At 41.8% G+C, this 16,988-nt stretch overlaps 1 protein-coding gene across 2 annotated transcripts in view; it reads left to right on the top strand.

Moving 5' to 3' along the window:
* JAK1 (Janus kinase 1) overlaps positions 1–16,988 on the top strand; it is a 55,710-nt gene that overhangs the window by 21,613 nt on the left and 17,109 nt on the right. The window contains exons 3-9 of one of the 2 annotated variants that reach the window (XM_035333799.1): positions 885–890; positions 5,247–5,326; positions 6,354–6,552; positions 8,801–8,924; positions 13,872–14,025; positions 14,674–14,837; positions 15,381–15,723. In XM_035333799.1, coding sequence (XP_035189690.1) covers positions 5,321–5,326; positions 6,354–6,552; positions 8,801–8,924; positions 13,872–14,025; positions 14,674–14,837; positions 15,381–15,723 — 990 coding nt within the window. In that variant the 5' untranslated portion in view covers positions 885–890; positions 5,247–5,320. The remainder of the gene's footprint in view (positions 1–884; positions 891–5,246; positions 5,327–6,353; positions 6,553–8,800; positions 8,925–13,871; positions 14,026–14,673; positions 14,838–15,380; positions 15,724–16,988) is intronic. The other variant, XM_035333798.1, reaches the window with a different exon arrangement.

Below are 16,988 nucleotides of genomic sequence, written 5' to 3'. Positions count from 1 at the left end.
AAGCTGCTTAATGTTGACTGTTAAGGGATATAATAACAGACTGTATCATTTGAAGTTGTTCTTATACCAGAAACTGGGGATGAGGAAGGATTTGGTACAAGTTTATAGTTTAGAAGCAAGCTCAAAGAATCGCCGGTGGCTGTTCCTTCCACAGCGGCCCAGCCAGGGGAAGCCCAGTTAGTGTCCAAAGGAGCACTGGGCTGAAAAGAGAGGAAAAAGGGACTTTGTGTGCGTGCTCACACGTCTACCACTGCAGTTACAGACCAGACGAGAAACGTGGTAAATTACCACGCAGCTTTTCGAGCGAGCTGAAAACGTTCATCCCACATAGGTGACATGTCACGAAATTCGCAGAAGTTTTTGAAATCGAGTTGGAAAAGCACAGGAAATGAGCGCGCTGAGTTCTCATAGTGTGACAGCGACCTGAGTGGGTTCATAAAGCGCTCAGTCTGGTCTGAAGTAGTCAGTACGTGAACGCTATAGGAGCCTGCATCCTCTGCTTTTCAGAGTTAAGATTGCTAAAAATGGAAATATATCACGTCTGTTCGTGTAAGCGCGCGTACGGTGAAGGCTGGCGGACCTACCCATCATGTGCACTCCGTTTTTCGGTTCTTAAGAACTTCTCTACTCTTTAATGTTAACTAATTTTGCTGAAAATTTCCGTTCTGTGCTCTCAGCCCGATGTTTTAAACAGAGTTTTACAACATAGATCAGTCACATCGCAGAATGAATACTGTAGAAAAACCCAAGGGGAATTAATAACGCTGCTTGTGGGGCAGAGGTAAACAACGTGGGGCGGCATCACCCTTGAGTACAAAGCCAACTCTTTGAGAACAAAGCCAACCCCAAACGGTGCCTTCAGCGAAGGTCCCGTGGGAAAAAAGGAGGCGGTGAGCGCATCCATCGCGAGGGTGAAGTAATGGCGCGTATGCGCCGACAGGACGCAGATACAGTTTAGAAGGCAACCTCGTTGTAATAAACGGGGTTTGGATTTTCAAAAAGAACATTTTAGGAAAGCCTACATATTGCTTTGTGAGCGTAAGCAATCGTGAACATCCCCCCTGGCTGTGTCCTTTCCATGAAACAAGAAATTAAGCAGGCTGCGAGAGAAGAAAAAGAGGAAGAGCTCGTAAATGGTGCATAAAGCCAAATTTTGGTTTGGTCAGATATTATCTGGGATTTTCCTCTCCTTGTGTTTTAGGGACTTTTTTTTTCCCTGAAACAGGCCTTCCAGCTTTGCGTTTTGCTTCCAGCTCTTTGGCTGTGGGGGTTCGAGTGCCTGGCAATGATGGCTGGGGAGGTGCGGCGGGGCCAGCGCCTTCCTGCATCTGGGCAGCAGCACCGTCCGCATCTCGCTTTTGTGTCAGCTCCCCAGAACGTGCAGGGAGCAAAACTTAGTCTTCAGGTCCAAGCAAGTCTCAGGGCACAGGTTTGCCTCCGCTTGAGTGTGGACTTGAGCTGGGTGAGCTTCTTCTCAGAGCCCGTGGAGGTTTCATTTGTTGTCTTTGCCTGCAAAGACGTTTTATGTGTACAACTCTGTTGCTCACGTAGGAAACCAGAGCTAGGGGATATCCAGAGCCTCGTGTGAGCTCACGTGAGATGAGATTTACAAATGCCTGGTGGAGCACGGAGCCAGTTTCTGTGGTGTCTGATACCTTGAAATATCCCCCAGCTGACAATTTAATCCTGTTTCCTTATTCTAGAGAAACGCTTCTTGTATTTCTGGGTATTTTTGTAGAGCGTGGGCTCTCAGCGGGTGCAGAATGTGCCAGCTTGGCAGGAGGTGTCGCAGCCCCGTTGGCTTTTCCTGCTCCTCCATCCCCGCTGGCATATTGACAGCTGCCTTCTGATCAGGGACAGATTGGCAAATAGATTTGAAGTATTTAGTTTGTTCCTCTTCCTTATCTTTCTTTGACTTGTCAGGCATTTGGGGGTTGGGAGGGGTTATTCAACAATGTTTTATGTTTGTCCTCTTTTCCTTAGAAATTCCAGGAGTTTTGGGCTTGAACTGATGAGATCTTGGCTGCGGCGTCTTGGCTGCGGCAGAAATTGGAGGTTTTCACCAGATACTTTTCTTCCAAATTTTCATTAAGACTTAATAGTTCAGTAGCCAGACCAGAAGCAAACTGGTTTTGAGCAACCTGCCTTCTAGAATTCCCTCTCTGCAGGTTTTAACTTTGCATCTTTCTGATACCAAATTTTTATGGGGTCCTCATCTGTGTGTGAGGACAGAAAGCTTTTTGCAGGTCTTAGGTCTGTTGGGTGACCCAGTCCAAATAAATCAGATGTCACTTTTCGCACTTGTTGACGCCATGGTATTGTTTATGTGCCCGTGCACCAAAAATCACAAATTTAGTGGTTGAAGCCCTTTGTGAGAAGGATGAGTCATTGTCCCCCTCTGCTGGTGGGTGCCCCAGGCTGGGAGTTGGCTCTCCGCGCCAGCTAGCTGAGCTACTCTGCGGCTCCAATATGGGCTTCCAAGGAGGTGGCAAGTATGTGTGTGTAGGTAGGGCAGGATTTCAGTGATGAAAGAAACCTTTCGCGCTGGGGAGAGCTCAAAAGACTTTAATGCATCAGTTTTCAAGGTGTGGTGTTAGCAGATGGTGTCTGGGAAGAGCCTTCCTATCTTGCCCTACATATCTTCTCAACGCGTGTCGCAGAAGGCTGTTGTCACATGAGGAACAGAGAGCGGTGAAGAGAAACGTGCTCTGGGAAAAGTGAGGGCTGTGCGGTCGCACGGCTTCCAGCAGAGTCGGGCACATCTGTCATCGTGTCCCCGCCACGCTGGGTGACGCTGGCGGAGGATGGCGTGGGCGCTGGGAGATGGGCTTGCCGGGCAGGATGAGACCCGCCGAGCGTGGCGTGAGCCAAGCAAAACGAACTCGGTGAGGGGAGGGCTGCAGCGGTGCCCACAGGCTCATCAGCGAAACACTCAGGAGGGAAGGAGATAATCTGCAGAAGATAAACAAAAATCAGTGCTCCACTGAGGCTCTGAAACTGTCAAGTGGCAAAGGATTAAAATTCCCCTCAGGGTTCTTCTCCGATGAAGCTGTGACAGGGCTGCGTGAGGCGGGCTTTCGGCTGGAGCGCTGAGGTGAATGTGGTGGCCTAGGGCAGGCCGGGCCAGGAGCCCGGCCATTTCGGGACCGGGGCATTCGGTGGTGTTATCCTGGGGCCGGGGAGAGGTCAGTGGGGGCTCTCAGACCGCCAGCATGCCCTTCTGAAAAGGTGCTTTGCTGACAGCGAACGCAGCAGCCTCGGGAAGGCTCGGTAGTGAGCAGCAAGGTGGGAGCTGGACGCTGGACTCTCCTCTCATCCCCAGAAGCGTGCTGCAGAGAAAGCAGCGGTGTGGTTCTTCTGTGTTCTGGGAACTGCTGCCTCGATTAGAAACAAACACCAGCTATTAAGCAAAACCAAGGAACTCTATGTTGAAAAAAACAGTTTTGATTTATGAATCTGCAAGCGCAATGGTTTTACATTTCCCTTCGCATTTTAAAACCTCTAGACAATCTTTTTAATGTTATGCCCACGCAGACATTAAAATATATTGAGTTTCAGTTGCAAGATACGTCGTTGAAAAGGGAGTGTTTTCAGTTAGATTACAGCTCTGTCCTTAGCCTTTTGCATTTACATTTTCTGGTGCTGTGCAGACATAATCACTGGCTTGTCTGCACGTTCCAGTAATGGCACTCTCAATTACTTCTTCCCCATATTATTGCTGAGGGAATGTGTCTAGAAACTCAAATTCAACATGAACGTGACACAGATGAAAGGAACATGCAATTTAATTGTAAATCTGTGCTGTGCTGTTTAGTATTATTTTTGTTATGATTGTGTGATGCTTGCTGGGCACTTTCCAAGCACAAGGGAAGCTTGTGGTTCCGTGCCAGGCTTTCCCCAAACTAAGCCGAAGGCTTACAAAGCAATATCTTTAAAGTCTGCTAGGTGGGATTAAGGCCTGATGCTGTTGCAGCGAAACCAGTATGTGTTTAGTTCAAGTATGTGTTGGCAGAGAGAGGGGAGAAGAGAGAAAGGAGGGATAGAGGATACAGATGGAGGAGTCTTTCAGCCTCGGATGAGTGATGGGCGACGTTTACCACAGCAGCAGCACTGCCACGTTTGGTGTAGTCACATCATGGCACTTGTGTTTTACTGCCACATCCAGTTAGTGAGTCCCGGGGGTGCAGCTGGGCTGGTTTCCCCTTGACAGCACGGGGCAGTGGCGGATGGACGGTGCCTGTGCCCCTTGAAGAGGAACATCCGCACGTGCCATCTCCTTCGCCGATGCTCCGTGCTCTGTCATCAGGACTGGGACTAGGGAGACTCCTTACCAAGGCCCACTCTTTCCTCCTGTGCTTCTTAAGCATCCCTGTAGCACCTCTTTGGTTTTACGGCCCCGGCAGCAGACACTACATTAAATAGAGGCAGTGTCACACCTACCATTTAAAAAAAACTGGTATTGATGTTTTCCCAGTTTGCTTCAGGTGATACAGATAAGCTGTACCTTTGGGTCGAGGTAGTTTTGCAAAGCAGCCCCAGAATACTGAGGTTATTTGTGGTCATGGGAAAGGCTTAAAAAAATATAGGCTCTTGGAAGGTGTCCCTGCTGCCTGAAGGCATGGAAGTTACTGCTAAGTTCCTTGTGAACAAGGCTCCTCCAAGAGAAATGGGAGCCTTGCAGTGCTACTCACTCCTGTGGGCAGTTTCCTTATCCTCTGCCACCCAGCCAAGGCTCTGCATCTCCGACAGAGCAAAGGAGAGTAAAAGGACAAATAACAGAACCTGACAGTCTGGAATGAGGGTCTAGGGAATAATTACAATTGCTAATATTCAGTTAAAAGTTATGAAGAATGAAGTGACTTCAAAATCCATGAAGGAGGTGAATCAAAGGGAAAAATACTCCTTTGGTGTTGCAGCTGAGGGTTGCCGTGGGCATGACCAGACAGGTTGTTGATGCTCTGAAAATATGAAAAAACAATAAAACAATCAGGACTTTCCACTAGCTTTTTGTTTGCCTCTCAACCAGTGCACCCAAAGAGGAAAAAGGAATTAGTAGATTTACGAAGAGTGTGTGGACTGCACTCCTGGACGCTTGCTCTGACTGTCTTTGGTTGACTAGATCTGAATCTGGGTTACATTAATGGGAAGAGTCTGTCAGACTGCACATGGCTTTTTATCAGCCTGACCAAGTATTTGGTGCCTCAGGTGCTGTACAAAGGAATTCCTGACTTTTTATTTTTTTCCAGCCAGGTACAAGTTGCTCTTGGAGAGCGTGAAGATAATCTGTTTCAGTCGTGTAGAGGATCAGACAGTCACATAAATGCAGGTGTGTTGGGTTCTGAGGTTTGGTTTTGTTTGTCTTTCGGTGGGAGGATTATGTTTGTAAACTACAGAATTGGTGGTTTGGGCTTTTGTTATTAACTGAACTGAAGCTTAGTAAAACGTGGAACACAGACCCTAGAGTAAATGAAGTCTGTGGTCACTTAACTCCTTTCTGCCCTTTCTATTTAAGTACCAAATATAAAATGTCACGCACCTTTCCTTTCGAGTCAGAGCTCCCTTGTATGCCTTCTTGGCAGTCTGAAAGATCTTTCATTAAGCCCACTGTTCACCATGACACACAAAGTATAGGGAGTTCAAAAAACCAAAGGGTGGGATGGCAGAAAGCTATCAGAAGTATTTGGCTGTTAAGATAGATTGTAAAAATAGAAGCTGACTTTTTTTTTTTTTTTTTTTAAGGAAACGTAAATTGTACTGTTTATATTAGCCAACCTCAAGTATTGTTTTTCAATCAGCTAGATACTTAAGGATGTGAAAGTTATTCCTGCTTTACAGTAAGAGAAACCTTTCAGAATAGTTGTGGAACGACCAGAACTTCAGCTGAGGGGAATTATTTGCAACAGTTACCAGAAACAGAATAACCATTGACATTTCTTTCTTCACTTTTCCCCTCATTTATGAAAAATGTTGGCTTTGAATAATCAGGTTACCAATATGAAAACATCGAGAAATGCTGTGCCTAGCTCATCACAGTGTTCAGTAACCTTCCTAAGCAACACATTTGTGTACTGACAAATATTTTCACAAGAAATAAGGATGAACCAAACTGAGCCTTCAATTTTGTACCTTCAAGCAATCTCTAGTTTTATCTATGGATTGCATTTTATTTATTCTGTGACCTAAATAGTCTATTTCTAGTCACATTTCTATTTTTGTCTTTTTTTTTTTTTTTCCTTTAATATGGATATTTGTGTTTTGGAATGTTTGCTACTGAACTGACAATTAAAAGCATGGAACCAAATCAATCAAACTCTCCATCATGTTTTCTTTAAATACTTTTCCTCCACTTTCAGTATCTAAATGTAAAAGAAGATTGCAAAGCTATGGCTTTCTGTGCAAAAATGAGGAGCACAAAGAAGAGCGAAGTAAACCTGGAAGCTCAGCATCAGGGGTTAGAAATACTTTTCTACCTGCAAGATGAAGATCCCATTCGGTATACCAGTGGCGAGTTTACCTCAGAAGAGTTGTGCATTGAAGCCGCGCGGAGGTGTTGTGAGTATATGGATTTTGTATGAGTTTTCAGTGACAAGGCATGACACCATTAAAAGTGGTATGTCCTGTGCACGTCAGTCAATACGTGTAGAAAACGTACACGTGATGTAAAGTCTAGTGTGGAAACCTTTTCCAAGGGTCTGCTCGGGCAGTTCTCAAATTGTTCAGAGTGGAAGGAATGGAAGAGATTTTCTTGAGATCCGTGCAAAATGGTGATCTCTCACCCTGGCAGATACAAGTGCTGATTTCTTTTAGTGAGATTCATTAGGCTTCTTACAGGAGAAGAGGAGACACAGTGTACAAATATGTTACACAAAGATATTTTTACCTTAAACTAGTTGGTAAGCCTGTCGAGATCTGTTCCGTGTTACTTTGGAGAGGACTAATTGGAGAAAATATACCCATTTGCTGCTTCCCCGGTTTTAATTTTCTCTTTTGTTGCCTGACACTCCTCTGCAGAATTACAATGTCTGTAGTATTAATAACTCACCAGTTAAGATTACTCTAATTGCACAATTGTGGTAATACAGAAATGTATAATGAAAACTTGCTTTGCTGTTGTGTTCCTTGACTCAGCAAAATATTTGAATATCTGTATAATTCTACTGGAACCAGTCTATTTAGTCTGTTTGAGCCTCATGAATCTTAGGTGTAGTGTACTTCTGCATTTACACTTCTGAACTTCTGAGGTTCTTTTATCCCCTTGAATTTTCTATTTCCCAGGGTTCCTGGAATACTAAATACTCTTCAGCTGATATGGGAGTAGTAAATCCAGCTGTATAAACATCTAACTGCCTGTTTCTGAGCATGAGCTTTCTGCAGTTTTACAGTATTTTCTTTTCCCACGCCATCTTCGTTCCTGTGAGACTGAGCACCCTCCAGTTCATTTACCTAATTACTTCTCTTTCATTCTAAAGACAGGAATGATAGGAATCTGAAGGACAAATCTCATCAAATAAGTACTCATATTATTTTTGAATAGTTTTAATGAGAATAAAGAGTACTTAAAACCTGTTTGTGTCAGCCTGTAAGAGCTATGAGCCGCTGCTCTTTGTAGAGGTGTGAGCCCATATACTGTGCAGCTGCTGCCAGTAATTTCTGTTAGGAAGTTTACAACTTTTAAAGAAGTGACTTTAGGTGAGCTTTCCTTAAGGGAACTTCTTTCAGCCTTCTCTTGGACTTTACTAAGTCCTCAACAAGTGAGTGTGAAGGACAAAAGTCTTACCCATTTCAGCAAGCCCGTGATGCTGCTCTCCACTGTAAATCACTGCTTGCGTAGCTAAACCACCGACGGCGTCTACGTGCTGCTGGTTGGCTGGCTGGAAGTAGTGGGTGTCCAGCCCCATCTCCTGTGAACTTTGCAATTAGGTTGCTGAGATTTTATTTTCTTGGTTTCTATTCTTCTCTTTTGCTCTCTCTCTTACAAATTCGAAGCAGAATTGGTTTCACTGAGTCCTGTAGGACCCAAACAATGTGCTCAGCAGTTGGCCCTGATTCAGAAAGGCACTTAGGCACATGCTTCAGTGCTCCTGGGGCCGAGCTGCTTGCCTGGATGGGGCTTTTGCAAAAAGGTACTGCCTCCTATTGAACAGGAAGCTGAAGCAAGGAATTCAAACAAAAGCAGCCCTGTAAACATACCGTAGCTTGTTTTTCTCTGGGATGATGTAAAGGCAAAGGTTAAAGCAGGTCAGCCTAGACCTACAAGTTAAAGTCTGTTCTTTGTTGGAAAACCCTCTGTTGAATTAGCTAAGAATGGAAAAATGATACGTTACGCTTTGTGCCTGTCTGCTAATGAGAAGGGGATTTTGATCATTTTCCTAAGGCCTTCTTTTTCAGCTATGGGAGCAAAATTTATTAATAAAGCAAAACTGAGAACAAAGTTGTGGTGTTGCTGAGTGGTTCCGTTAAAACACCCATTTCTGTGATTTGGAAAAGGTGAATTTTTTTAAGGCTTTTCCTCTTTAAGTTCAGACTTTTGGCAAAATCAACTTCCAAATAAATTCCATGGTAGAAATAGCTAATAGAAATGTCAGGCTGTTTAATACATAATACAATCAGTGGAGTCAACCAGTACAGTTTGCAGTTCCCCTTTGGTCATATTTTTCTAATAATTGCTTTAAACTAATCCTTGTGTCAGTTTTTCGTTATGGTGTATTTTGCAAGATCAGATAATTTATGTATTTATGGTTTTAGGTTGTGCATATTGTGGCCTTGTGAATTCATGTGCTTGCTTTCTTTCCTCTGACAGCTATATCTCCTCTGTGCCATAATCTCTTTGCACTGTTTGATGAGAACAAAAGACTCTGGTACGCACCAAACCAGGTCTTTAAGATAGATGAAAAAACTTCTCACCGGCTGCATTATCGAATGAGGTAAGTGTAGAACATCTGAAAAATGATTCCGTGGGGACTGGGGCATTTGTCTTGACAATAGATAGATGCTCTAACTCATACTACTGAACTCACTAAGGAAGCTAAAAAGTAAAACCAAAAGCAGCAGCTTGTTCTTCACACCATAGATAAGAGATTAACAGGAAAAGCTTTAAACGTCTCCTGATTTTTTTTCATCTTCGCTATATAACCCTGAAAAACACCCCAGAAGTTGAAAACCACAAGAACCCATATCCACGAAACAGTAGGTGACTGAACTGTCTAACAGCTAAATTGAAAAAAATGGCTCAGAACTGTTGTTTTATCATACCAGTAGTTTGCATGTTTCAATTTCCATTTGAAGTGTTCAGAGTGAACTGTGCTCCTGCTGAAGTCAATGGGAATTTTGCTTTTAGCTTGAAAGGAGAAAGCCACACGCTGTTGCTTTTGAAATTCTCCTCTAGAACTGTAGGGGAATCCATGTGGCCTGACTGCGGGTGGCAGTTACTAGACTGGAGAAAGCATCAGAAAATCAAAGCCGTTGTTGGCAGGATCTTTATCCTCCATACATACCAAGAGGCTGAACTTCAGGGGGTAATGTTAGAATGTAGCACGTTCCCTGCTGAGATACGTGGGGCAGAGTGGGTGTACTGGCTCTCATCCGCTGCAAAGGGAAAGCAGCAGAATTGACAGCTCTTGAGCACTACTGCATTCACTACTAAAGGAAAGATGTCCTTCCTTTTTGACATATTTTTTGTTACTCTGTTTTGACAGAAATGCGGTTCTGCACATTATGCTGTGCTTTTTCCCCCTTTTTAATTTTGACTTTTCTTCTTGTATCAGTACGAGCTTCAAGTGTGTCATGTAGGAGAGAAATACATAGAAAAAACTTTGCTTTTAGGAATAATTAGTCTAGAAACTTTCTGAACTTTCTGAAACTTTGCCCATCTTCCTGAAGCAAGTGCACTAATCATCACATTTTTGTTGATCCTTCAAGGAACAGCTATAAGAAAATAAGCTTCTACGTAATACCCCTCTTGGGCATAAAATGTAACACTCATATATATGGTCAGTTTAGGCCACAGAGACAAACGTTTCTAAAATCGGGTGCTCGTATAGCTGTATGCATTGTGGTATCTTTCTCTTGGTAATCAACATCATTATCGCTTGTACATGCTAATGAGGGAACTGGCACATAGAAGGCTCAGGCTGTACATCCAAACGGTCCTCGAGGCTTGTTAGAGAATAGCAGCCACTTTGCTTATGCAGATACAGGAAGAGAGCTTTGTAAATGGGATCTTTGAACTGTAAAATATTCCAGTTCTGATTACACTTTGTGCTATACTGGAATTGTTACTGTTATTGGGTGAATTGTTATGAGAAAAAAAACCACTGCCAGTTTACAAAAAGATCTTTGCTTTTCAATTAATCATGGCACTGGTACCTACATTCAAAAGAGGAAGAGGATACTACAGTATTTTCTTTTTTCTGCAACACTGCATAAATGCTGTTATTAGCAGCACTAATGACTTAACCTCAGCTAATCTTGGATTTAAACAGCTGTGATTAAGTTTGGCAGATAAACACCCTACAAGAGTGGAATTGAGTGACTCTTTAAAGAAAGCTCTGAGGACTCTAAAAGCTTGTTACAGAGCATTAAGTGCCCTTTCTTGCTGGAAGAGATTAGTCAGATTAACAGTATACTGATAATAAAAAATAATAAATTCTTCGTATAATCTGAATCTGGGACGTTTTCCCCTGGAATTCTTTGATGTGGTCTGCTTTTCTCTATCGAAGAAAAAAGAGGGTATTTTAAACATACAGTTGTGGGAATTTAATCCTCTGATTAGAAGCTTGATGCTTTGTTTTTGATTTAATTTCAATTTAATTCTTAAAAAATATTTTCCACTGTGTTTAGTGTTTGTATGTTTCCACTTCGGGTGAGTGATGAGGACTCACTCCAGGAACTTCCATAAATTTAGGTGCTAAAATCTAGAGATTCCTCTCTCCCCAGGAATACTGCAGTGCCTTGGTGAAGTGGGGTTTTCCTTTCTTTCGTTTACTCTCTATTTGGTGTCTTGGCTTGGAAACCTGAACTGAGAGGGGGCTGGGCACTGAGAAATTATGAACAGCAGAGGATTGTGAAACTGTTCTCTAAATATTGTTTATTCAGAGCTCTCTGAGAGGCAGAATTCCTTTTGAAAAGGGAAAGTGGTCTGGGCTTCTTTAATAGTGCACTGTATGAGATTGTGTATATATATATTCATTCAGAGAGACCAAATCAGTTCTATGTTGACGTTACTTCTGAGATTTCATTGAATTGATAGGTTTGATTTTTCCTATTGAAATTATACGTATATAAAATGAAGGTATGTGACTTAGTAGTTTGAAATGCTTTTAGATGTTAGATTTTTCTTCCACTGCTGGAAGCTTTGAGTTTCGTTTCTGATAGCGTGGACTTCCCACCTTCCTCTTCTCCCTGGAAAATCCATGCTAGTTAGTATACTTTTGGTGCTATTTTGAAAGGACTTGCTTTTTACTAGAAACTTTGTAACAGGACCTGTATTTGCATCGAGTGAAAAAGGAGCCTACAACACAAGAAACCACAGTATTTTGTAATATCCTGACTAATTAGCTCACAAGCTTAACTATTTCATAGCTGGATGGTGTTTAAGCCAGAGGTAGCAGTGTTTGTTAGCATGGCAAAGGGACCCAAGGTAGAGGTTTTGGAAATCTGGGAAAGAATGGTTGTCAGAGTCCCCCCTTTAGGTGAAAGAGAAGAAAGAGCAGGTGCCCCTCCAGCATTTCTCCACTCCTTGGCCAGACTGAATGGATCTCCTTTCTAGGTCTTCTGCAGGACTTCTGAATCCAAAAACTTGTGCTCCCGTTTCTGTCTTTGAAAGTGGAATAATAATCATCTTTCTCTCCTTGCCACAAGTCAATCAGTCCCTTCAAGGCAGAGACTCTCCTGCTTTCTTTATATGGTTCCACGAACAATGGGGCTTTAATTTTTATTGTAACTTCTAAGTCTTGTTTTAATTGTGGCAGTCTAATAGGTAAAGGAACAAATTCTCCACGCAGTTACAAACAATACACAGTACCTTGCCCATAATTGTTTTCAGGAAATAACTGAACAATCGGTGTTATTAATTATCAGTCATTTTATAAAGTAGCATGTGGAAAAAAAGTATTTCTTGGAGGCAGAAGGATTTAATTTCTTTCCTTTTGCTTTTTGTGCTTAAACCAAAGGATTTCTGCAGTATCTTACAGGATGTGTAGGGAGTTTTTAGTGTAGTTGTGTGTTGGTGTTCCTACCCATGCTATGTATGTAAGCTTTTTGGGTCTTAAAAAGACCAAAAAAATAGAAAGGACAGAAACATGATGTGGAGAGTATCTTTAAGAGTAGAATAATACATAATTCTTCATATGGGCAGTCAACTTACTGTGCAGATAATGTGATGAAAACACGTGGTCCTAAACTAAGAGCACTAATTTTCTTCTGCTCTTCAGGATCCTGATTCTGCACTGAGGCTGGTACACACCAGACTTGACCACTGCAGAACTGGGCCTTAATCCATGAACTCCCATTCTGGTCAGAGACAAACCATGAAATTACAGTCACATGTTTTAGAACTTGCGCTCTTGCATGAGGGTTGTCTTGTCCTGTAGCATTCGTAAGCATTGCTGACTGATTTGCTGCCTGCCCGCTCTCTTCCTGTCTTCCAGGATACGCCTCTTGCAATTTTTGTTGCGTTACATTTGAATTGAAACTCTTTGGGCAACATTATGATTTGTTACTTACACAGATTTGTTATCTGTAATTTTCAAATGCGCCTGTAGTTGATACGGTAGTTCATCTATTCTGCTTTTTCTTTCAATACAGAAAACGAGTATTTCCAATTCAGGAGTTGGATATCACTTAGTTTTTTTCCACTCAATTTTCTTTACTTCTCCTTTTATGTGCAGTGCTTATTACCATTCACATTCATTTGTCTTTTACGTTTGTAAGTTGATCTCAATTTAATTTTGGTCACACAAGCTCCTTACAATTCTGCTGATTCAGGCAGACAATAAAATCTTATCTGTCAAGAGTTTGTGGTAACATCATGTGGAGCTCACTGTGGTCACTGTCCATCAGGAAAGTCTCCTTTTGCACCTCCCGTTGTATTAGTAAGTACTTCTGCATTGTTTGCTCTAGGTAGTGCCAAATGCTTCTCTGGAGTTAGGGGTGTATTCTAACAGAAAGCCTTCCTACTTAGCGGCTGGGTAAACCTGCTCTCCTGTAACCCTTTAATTGTAACTACGTCATGATCACGTGCAAGGCATGAACTCTTGCAAAAGGCACATTGATTCAAACCAGATTTAACTAAGCTTTATGTGATGTAAAATCTTAATAGAACTCGGAAAGAAATTTCTGCCACAATTTAGACAAAGCTTTTTCAAAAGCTCCTGACAGATGCTTGATCTCAACAATTTCATTCATTTGCAGCAGATGCCAACTCTTTTAGCAGGTTTTCAAAAAGCCTTGTGTGCAGATAGAGTAAAAAGCTTATTTGTAATACACACGGAAGGTTGACTGTGTCCATTTAAACTTGGATGATTTGAATTAGTGTCTTTTTCACCATCTCCATCCAAAACCAAAGGGAAGCAGAAATCCCAGTGCATAGCTGCCAGTACTTCCAGCTGTGGCCTGGAGGGAGGCACCCAGCGGTTATAGAGGAGGAGGTCTGAAGCCATGTTAACCCTTTAGATGAGCCATTTTAATTTGGAATGCAAATGTCAACTATTGGTTAGTGCACAGTTAGAGGCATAGCACTCTTACACTGAGGCAGAAGCTTGAAGGTTTTTGACATGTGCCTCATTTTGTTTTGCAAGTTTAGAATATGTATCTAATATAAACTGAGGATTTTCTCCCGGATTTTTAAAGTTTATTTCTCCTTTTCTTGCAAGATACTACTTTACAAACTGGCATGGGACTAGTGAAAATGAACCCTCCGTGTGGAGGCATTCCCCAAAGAAGTCAAAGAACTCTTATGAGAAGAAGCATGTTCCAGAAGGAACCCCGATCCTTGACGCAAACTCCTTAGAATACATCTTTGCACAGGTAAGAGGTTGCATGCAAATGTCTGTGCCATTTCAGTAACACGACAACTATTCGATCCAGTAGAAATTGTGTCTGCTTTAAAGAATTATTTTCAAGCTTTACTGAATGTTTAACCTTACCTGTTGTTATTGGCCATACTTTACACAACATAGAGAAAAGAGAATTTCCTAATGGAGAACAATCAGGCTGTATGCAGAACATGTAAATAAACTTTTTTTTTTTTTTTTTTTCATTTCTGGTAGCCAGCAAAAAGGGTAAAAACAATGAGTAGGAACCTTAGTGAATATTGCCGGACGATAGAGACTGTGTATGGGATGGATGTGCTGTGACGATGTTTGTGATGATTCCACCTGTTCCACAAGTCATCATTTTAAGAAACTTTTGTCAGGCACAAGTGTTGATGTTTCTTCTCAAATAGGCAGGGTTTGTGGGGTGACTAGTGCTTGCCTACATTCTCGTTTCATTGTTCTAAGAGAATACGGCATCTTACTGCATAGCTCTTATCTTCTTCCTCTGCCCTATCTTGTCATGGCTTTCAGTTTTGGGTGACTCTTTTCTTGCTCAAGGAGAGCCTCTGATCTTGTGACTTCGGTTGCTAGCATGACAAATGCCAGACCTAGTATCTTTTCGTTTTCTCTCCTTGTTAAGGGTCAATATGACTTAGTGAAAGGCCTAGCACCAATCCGTGACCCTAAAAATGATCAAGAAGTTCATGAAATTGAAAATGAATGCCTGGGAATGGCTGTCCTTGCAATCTCTCACTATGCCATCAACAAAAAGTTGAAACTTCCAGAGCTTCCCAAAGATATCAGGTAAGTGGGGATAAATTCTTCCTTGCTGTTGGATATGCTTCACTTCTCTTCCAGAAGTGATCTTAAGCATTTTACCTAGCACGGTCTACGTAGGAGTTATAAACTGACACTAATACTGCTCTGTGTGTCTTCCTAATCTGGTGAATTGGGATATGAAATAGAAAATTTGAATTACTTCTTACCTGAAGATTATATGAAATTTGTGCAGCTAGTCCAGCTAGCATACGATGTGCTGCATACTTGGTGTAAATTCAGGATTCCAGGTTAATAAGTTGAGAAATGGCAGTGTTGTTAAGCGGCAATTTAATGTTACTGATTTGGGTGGACTATATCCATTTGCCTATAAAGCTTACAGGTAAGGTTGTTATCTGAATTCCTGTTGGCTGCTAATGCCATAAACTGCTTCTGCAGTACTGACTGCACAGTGGTTTGCTGCGTCTTGCTCTCTATAAACTACTTTCAAAATGTAAGGCAGTACCACATTTTAGAGTTAAAAACTTAGGAATCCACTGTATTAACTCATACTGTTGTTTTTCCTCCTAGTTATAAACATTATATTCCTGAAACTTTGAACAAGACTATCAGACAAAGGAATTTCTTAACCAGGATTCGGATAAATAATGTTTTCAAGCATTTCCTTAAAGAGTTTAACAACAAAACCATTTGCGACAGTAGTGTGTCTCCACGTGATCTGAAAGTTAAATACTTATCAACAATGGAGACTTTGACTAAACATTACGGAGCAGAAATTTTTGAGACTTCATCTCTGCTGATTTCATCTGAGAATGAAATAAATAGATTTAATTCTGGTGACAATGAAATCCTTCCGCTATATGAAGTCATCGTGACAGGAAACAATGGAATTCAGTGGAGGCTCAAGCCAAATGTAAGTATCCCTTGGTAAATGGATAATTTGAGGATTACTTCTGGGGGCATAACAACTGCTAAAAAGGGTACATGATCTTCAGACACTGCAGATCAGCATTTTCTTTTTTAAAAGGGCTCCTTTCGTAGAATTGTAGGATAATTCAAGTTGGAAGAGACCTCAGGAGTTGTCATGTTTAGCCTCCTGCTCAGGGTTAGCTCTGAGGTGAGACCAGATGGTTTAGGGCTTTAGCCATTCTGGTCTTGGGCGATTCCAAGGATGCAGACTCCACATACTCTCTGGGCAGCCTCTTCACCTGGAAGTTTCCCCAGAAAAACTAAAGACTTTACCGTACCTGCCAGACCAGATTCAAGTCATGAAAGATTAATTCATGTGGAGGCCCTTACAGTTTAGTGCTCTGTCTTGATACCAAGGTCTGCTTACGTTTTTTTCTGTATGTTTCGCTACCCCAGACGCCAGAATTACTCATACTGATAGACTTTTCCTGAGTAAGTTAAAATATAGTGACATTAAAGCTAAGCTTCCTCATGCCAGTGATATTTTATATGATGTCCTTTGTTTCAGTGCTGCTGAGCTCACTTTGTTTAGCCTCTTTTGTACTTTGTGTGAATAAATATTAAATGTACTTTGCGCTTGAAGGGATTATGGCATATTCTGTAGTTTTTCTCCACATACAATACACGAACAAATGGACCTCTTTTTGCTTGCCTCAGTTCCCTACTGTGCTGAGAAACCTACTGATAGCTATCTTTTGTAGCACTGAAAACACTGTGCTCCACTACATTTAGATGTAAGCTAATTATCTCTGGTGGAGAATTTCTGTTTGACATGATAATATTAATGAGGGGGAGGGAAGGAAGAACGGATATTGAGACGAAAAGCTTGCAAGAAGTACAGCCTGTTTCTTGTAAGGCTTCTGTTTCTACTGATTTGGAGATTATTTTTATTTAAATGGCTTAACCAAACACTTCATCTCAGTGAAAAGCATTCAGTGACTAGCAGGAAGCTTTGCTTAGTCTGAACGTTTATATTTTTTAAGTACGTAGCTAGTAATAGCTTTCAGTAATTTTTGATCTGTGAGGTGACCAGTGTCATTCTGGTCTGCATGCAGATTCCCAGCTGCTGTCGGCAGAAGTTCAGGAAGGCGTCATGAGAAGAATGTCGCTCTGGCTTTTGGGCTGAGCTCAGGAAGAGTACTTCATGTACATATTTCAGAAATTTCCGTATCACTGTTTCAGCCCTGTTCTACCACTATTATTACTGCT

The sequence above is a fragment of the Oxyura jamaicensis genome, chromosome 8, assembly GCF_011077185.1.
Source record: "Oxyura jamaicensis isolate SHBP4307 breed ruddy duck chromosome 8, BPBGC_Ojam_1.0, whole genome shotgun sequence".
Lineage (NCBI taxonomy): Eukaryota > Metazoa > Chordata > Aves > Anseriformes > Anatidae > Oxyura > Oxyura jamaicensis.
The sequence above is the reverse complement of the archived record's forward strand: the minus strand, read 5'-3'. Positions and strand labels throughout refer to the sequence as shown.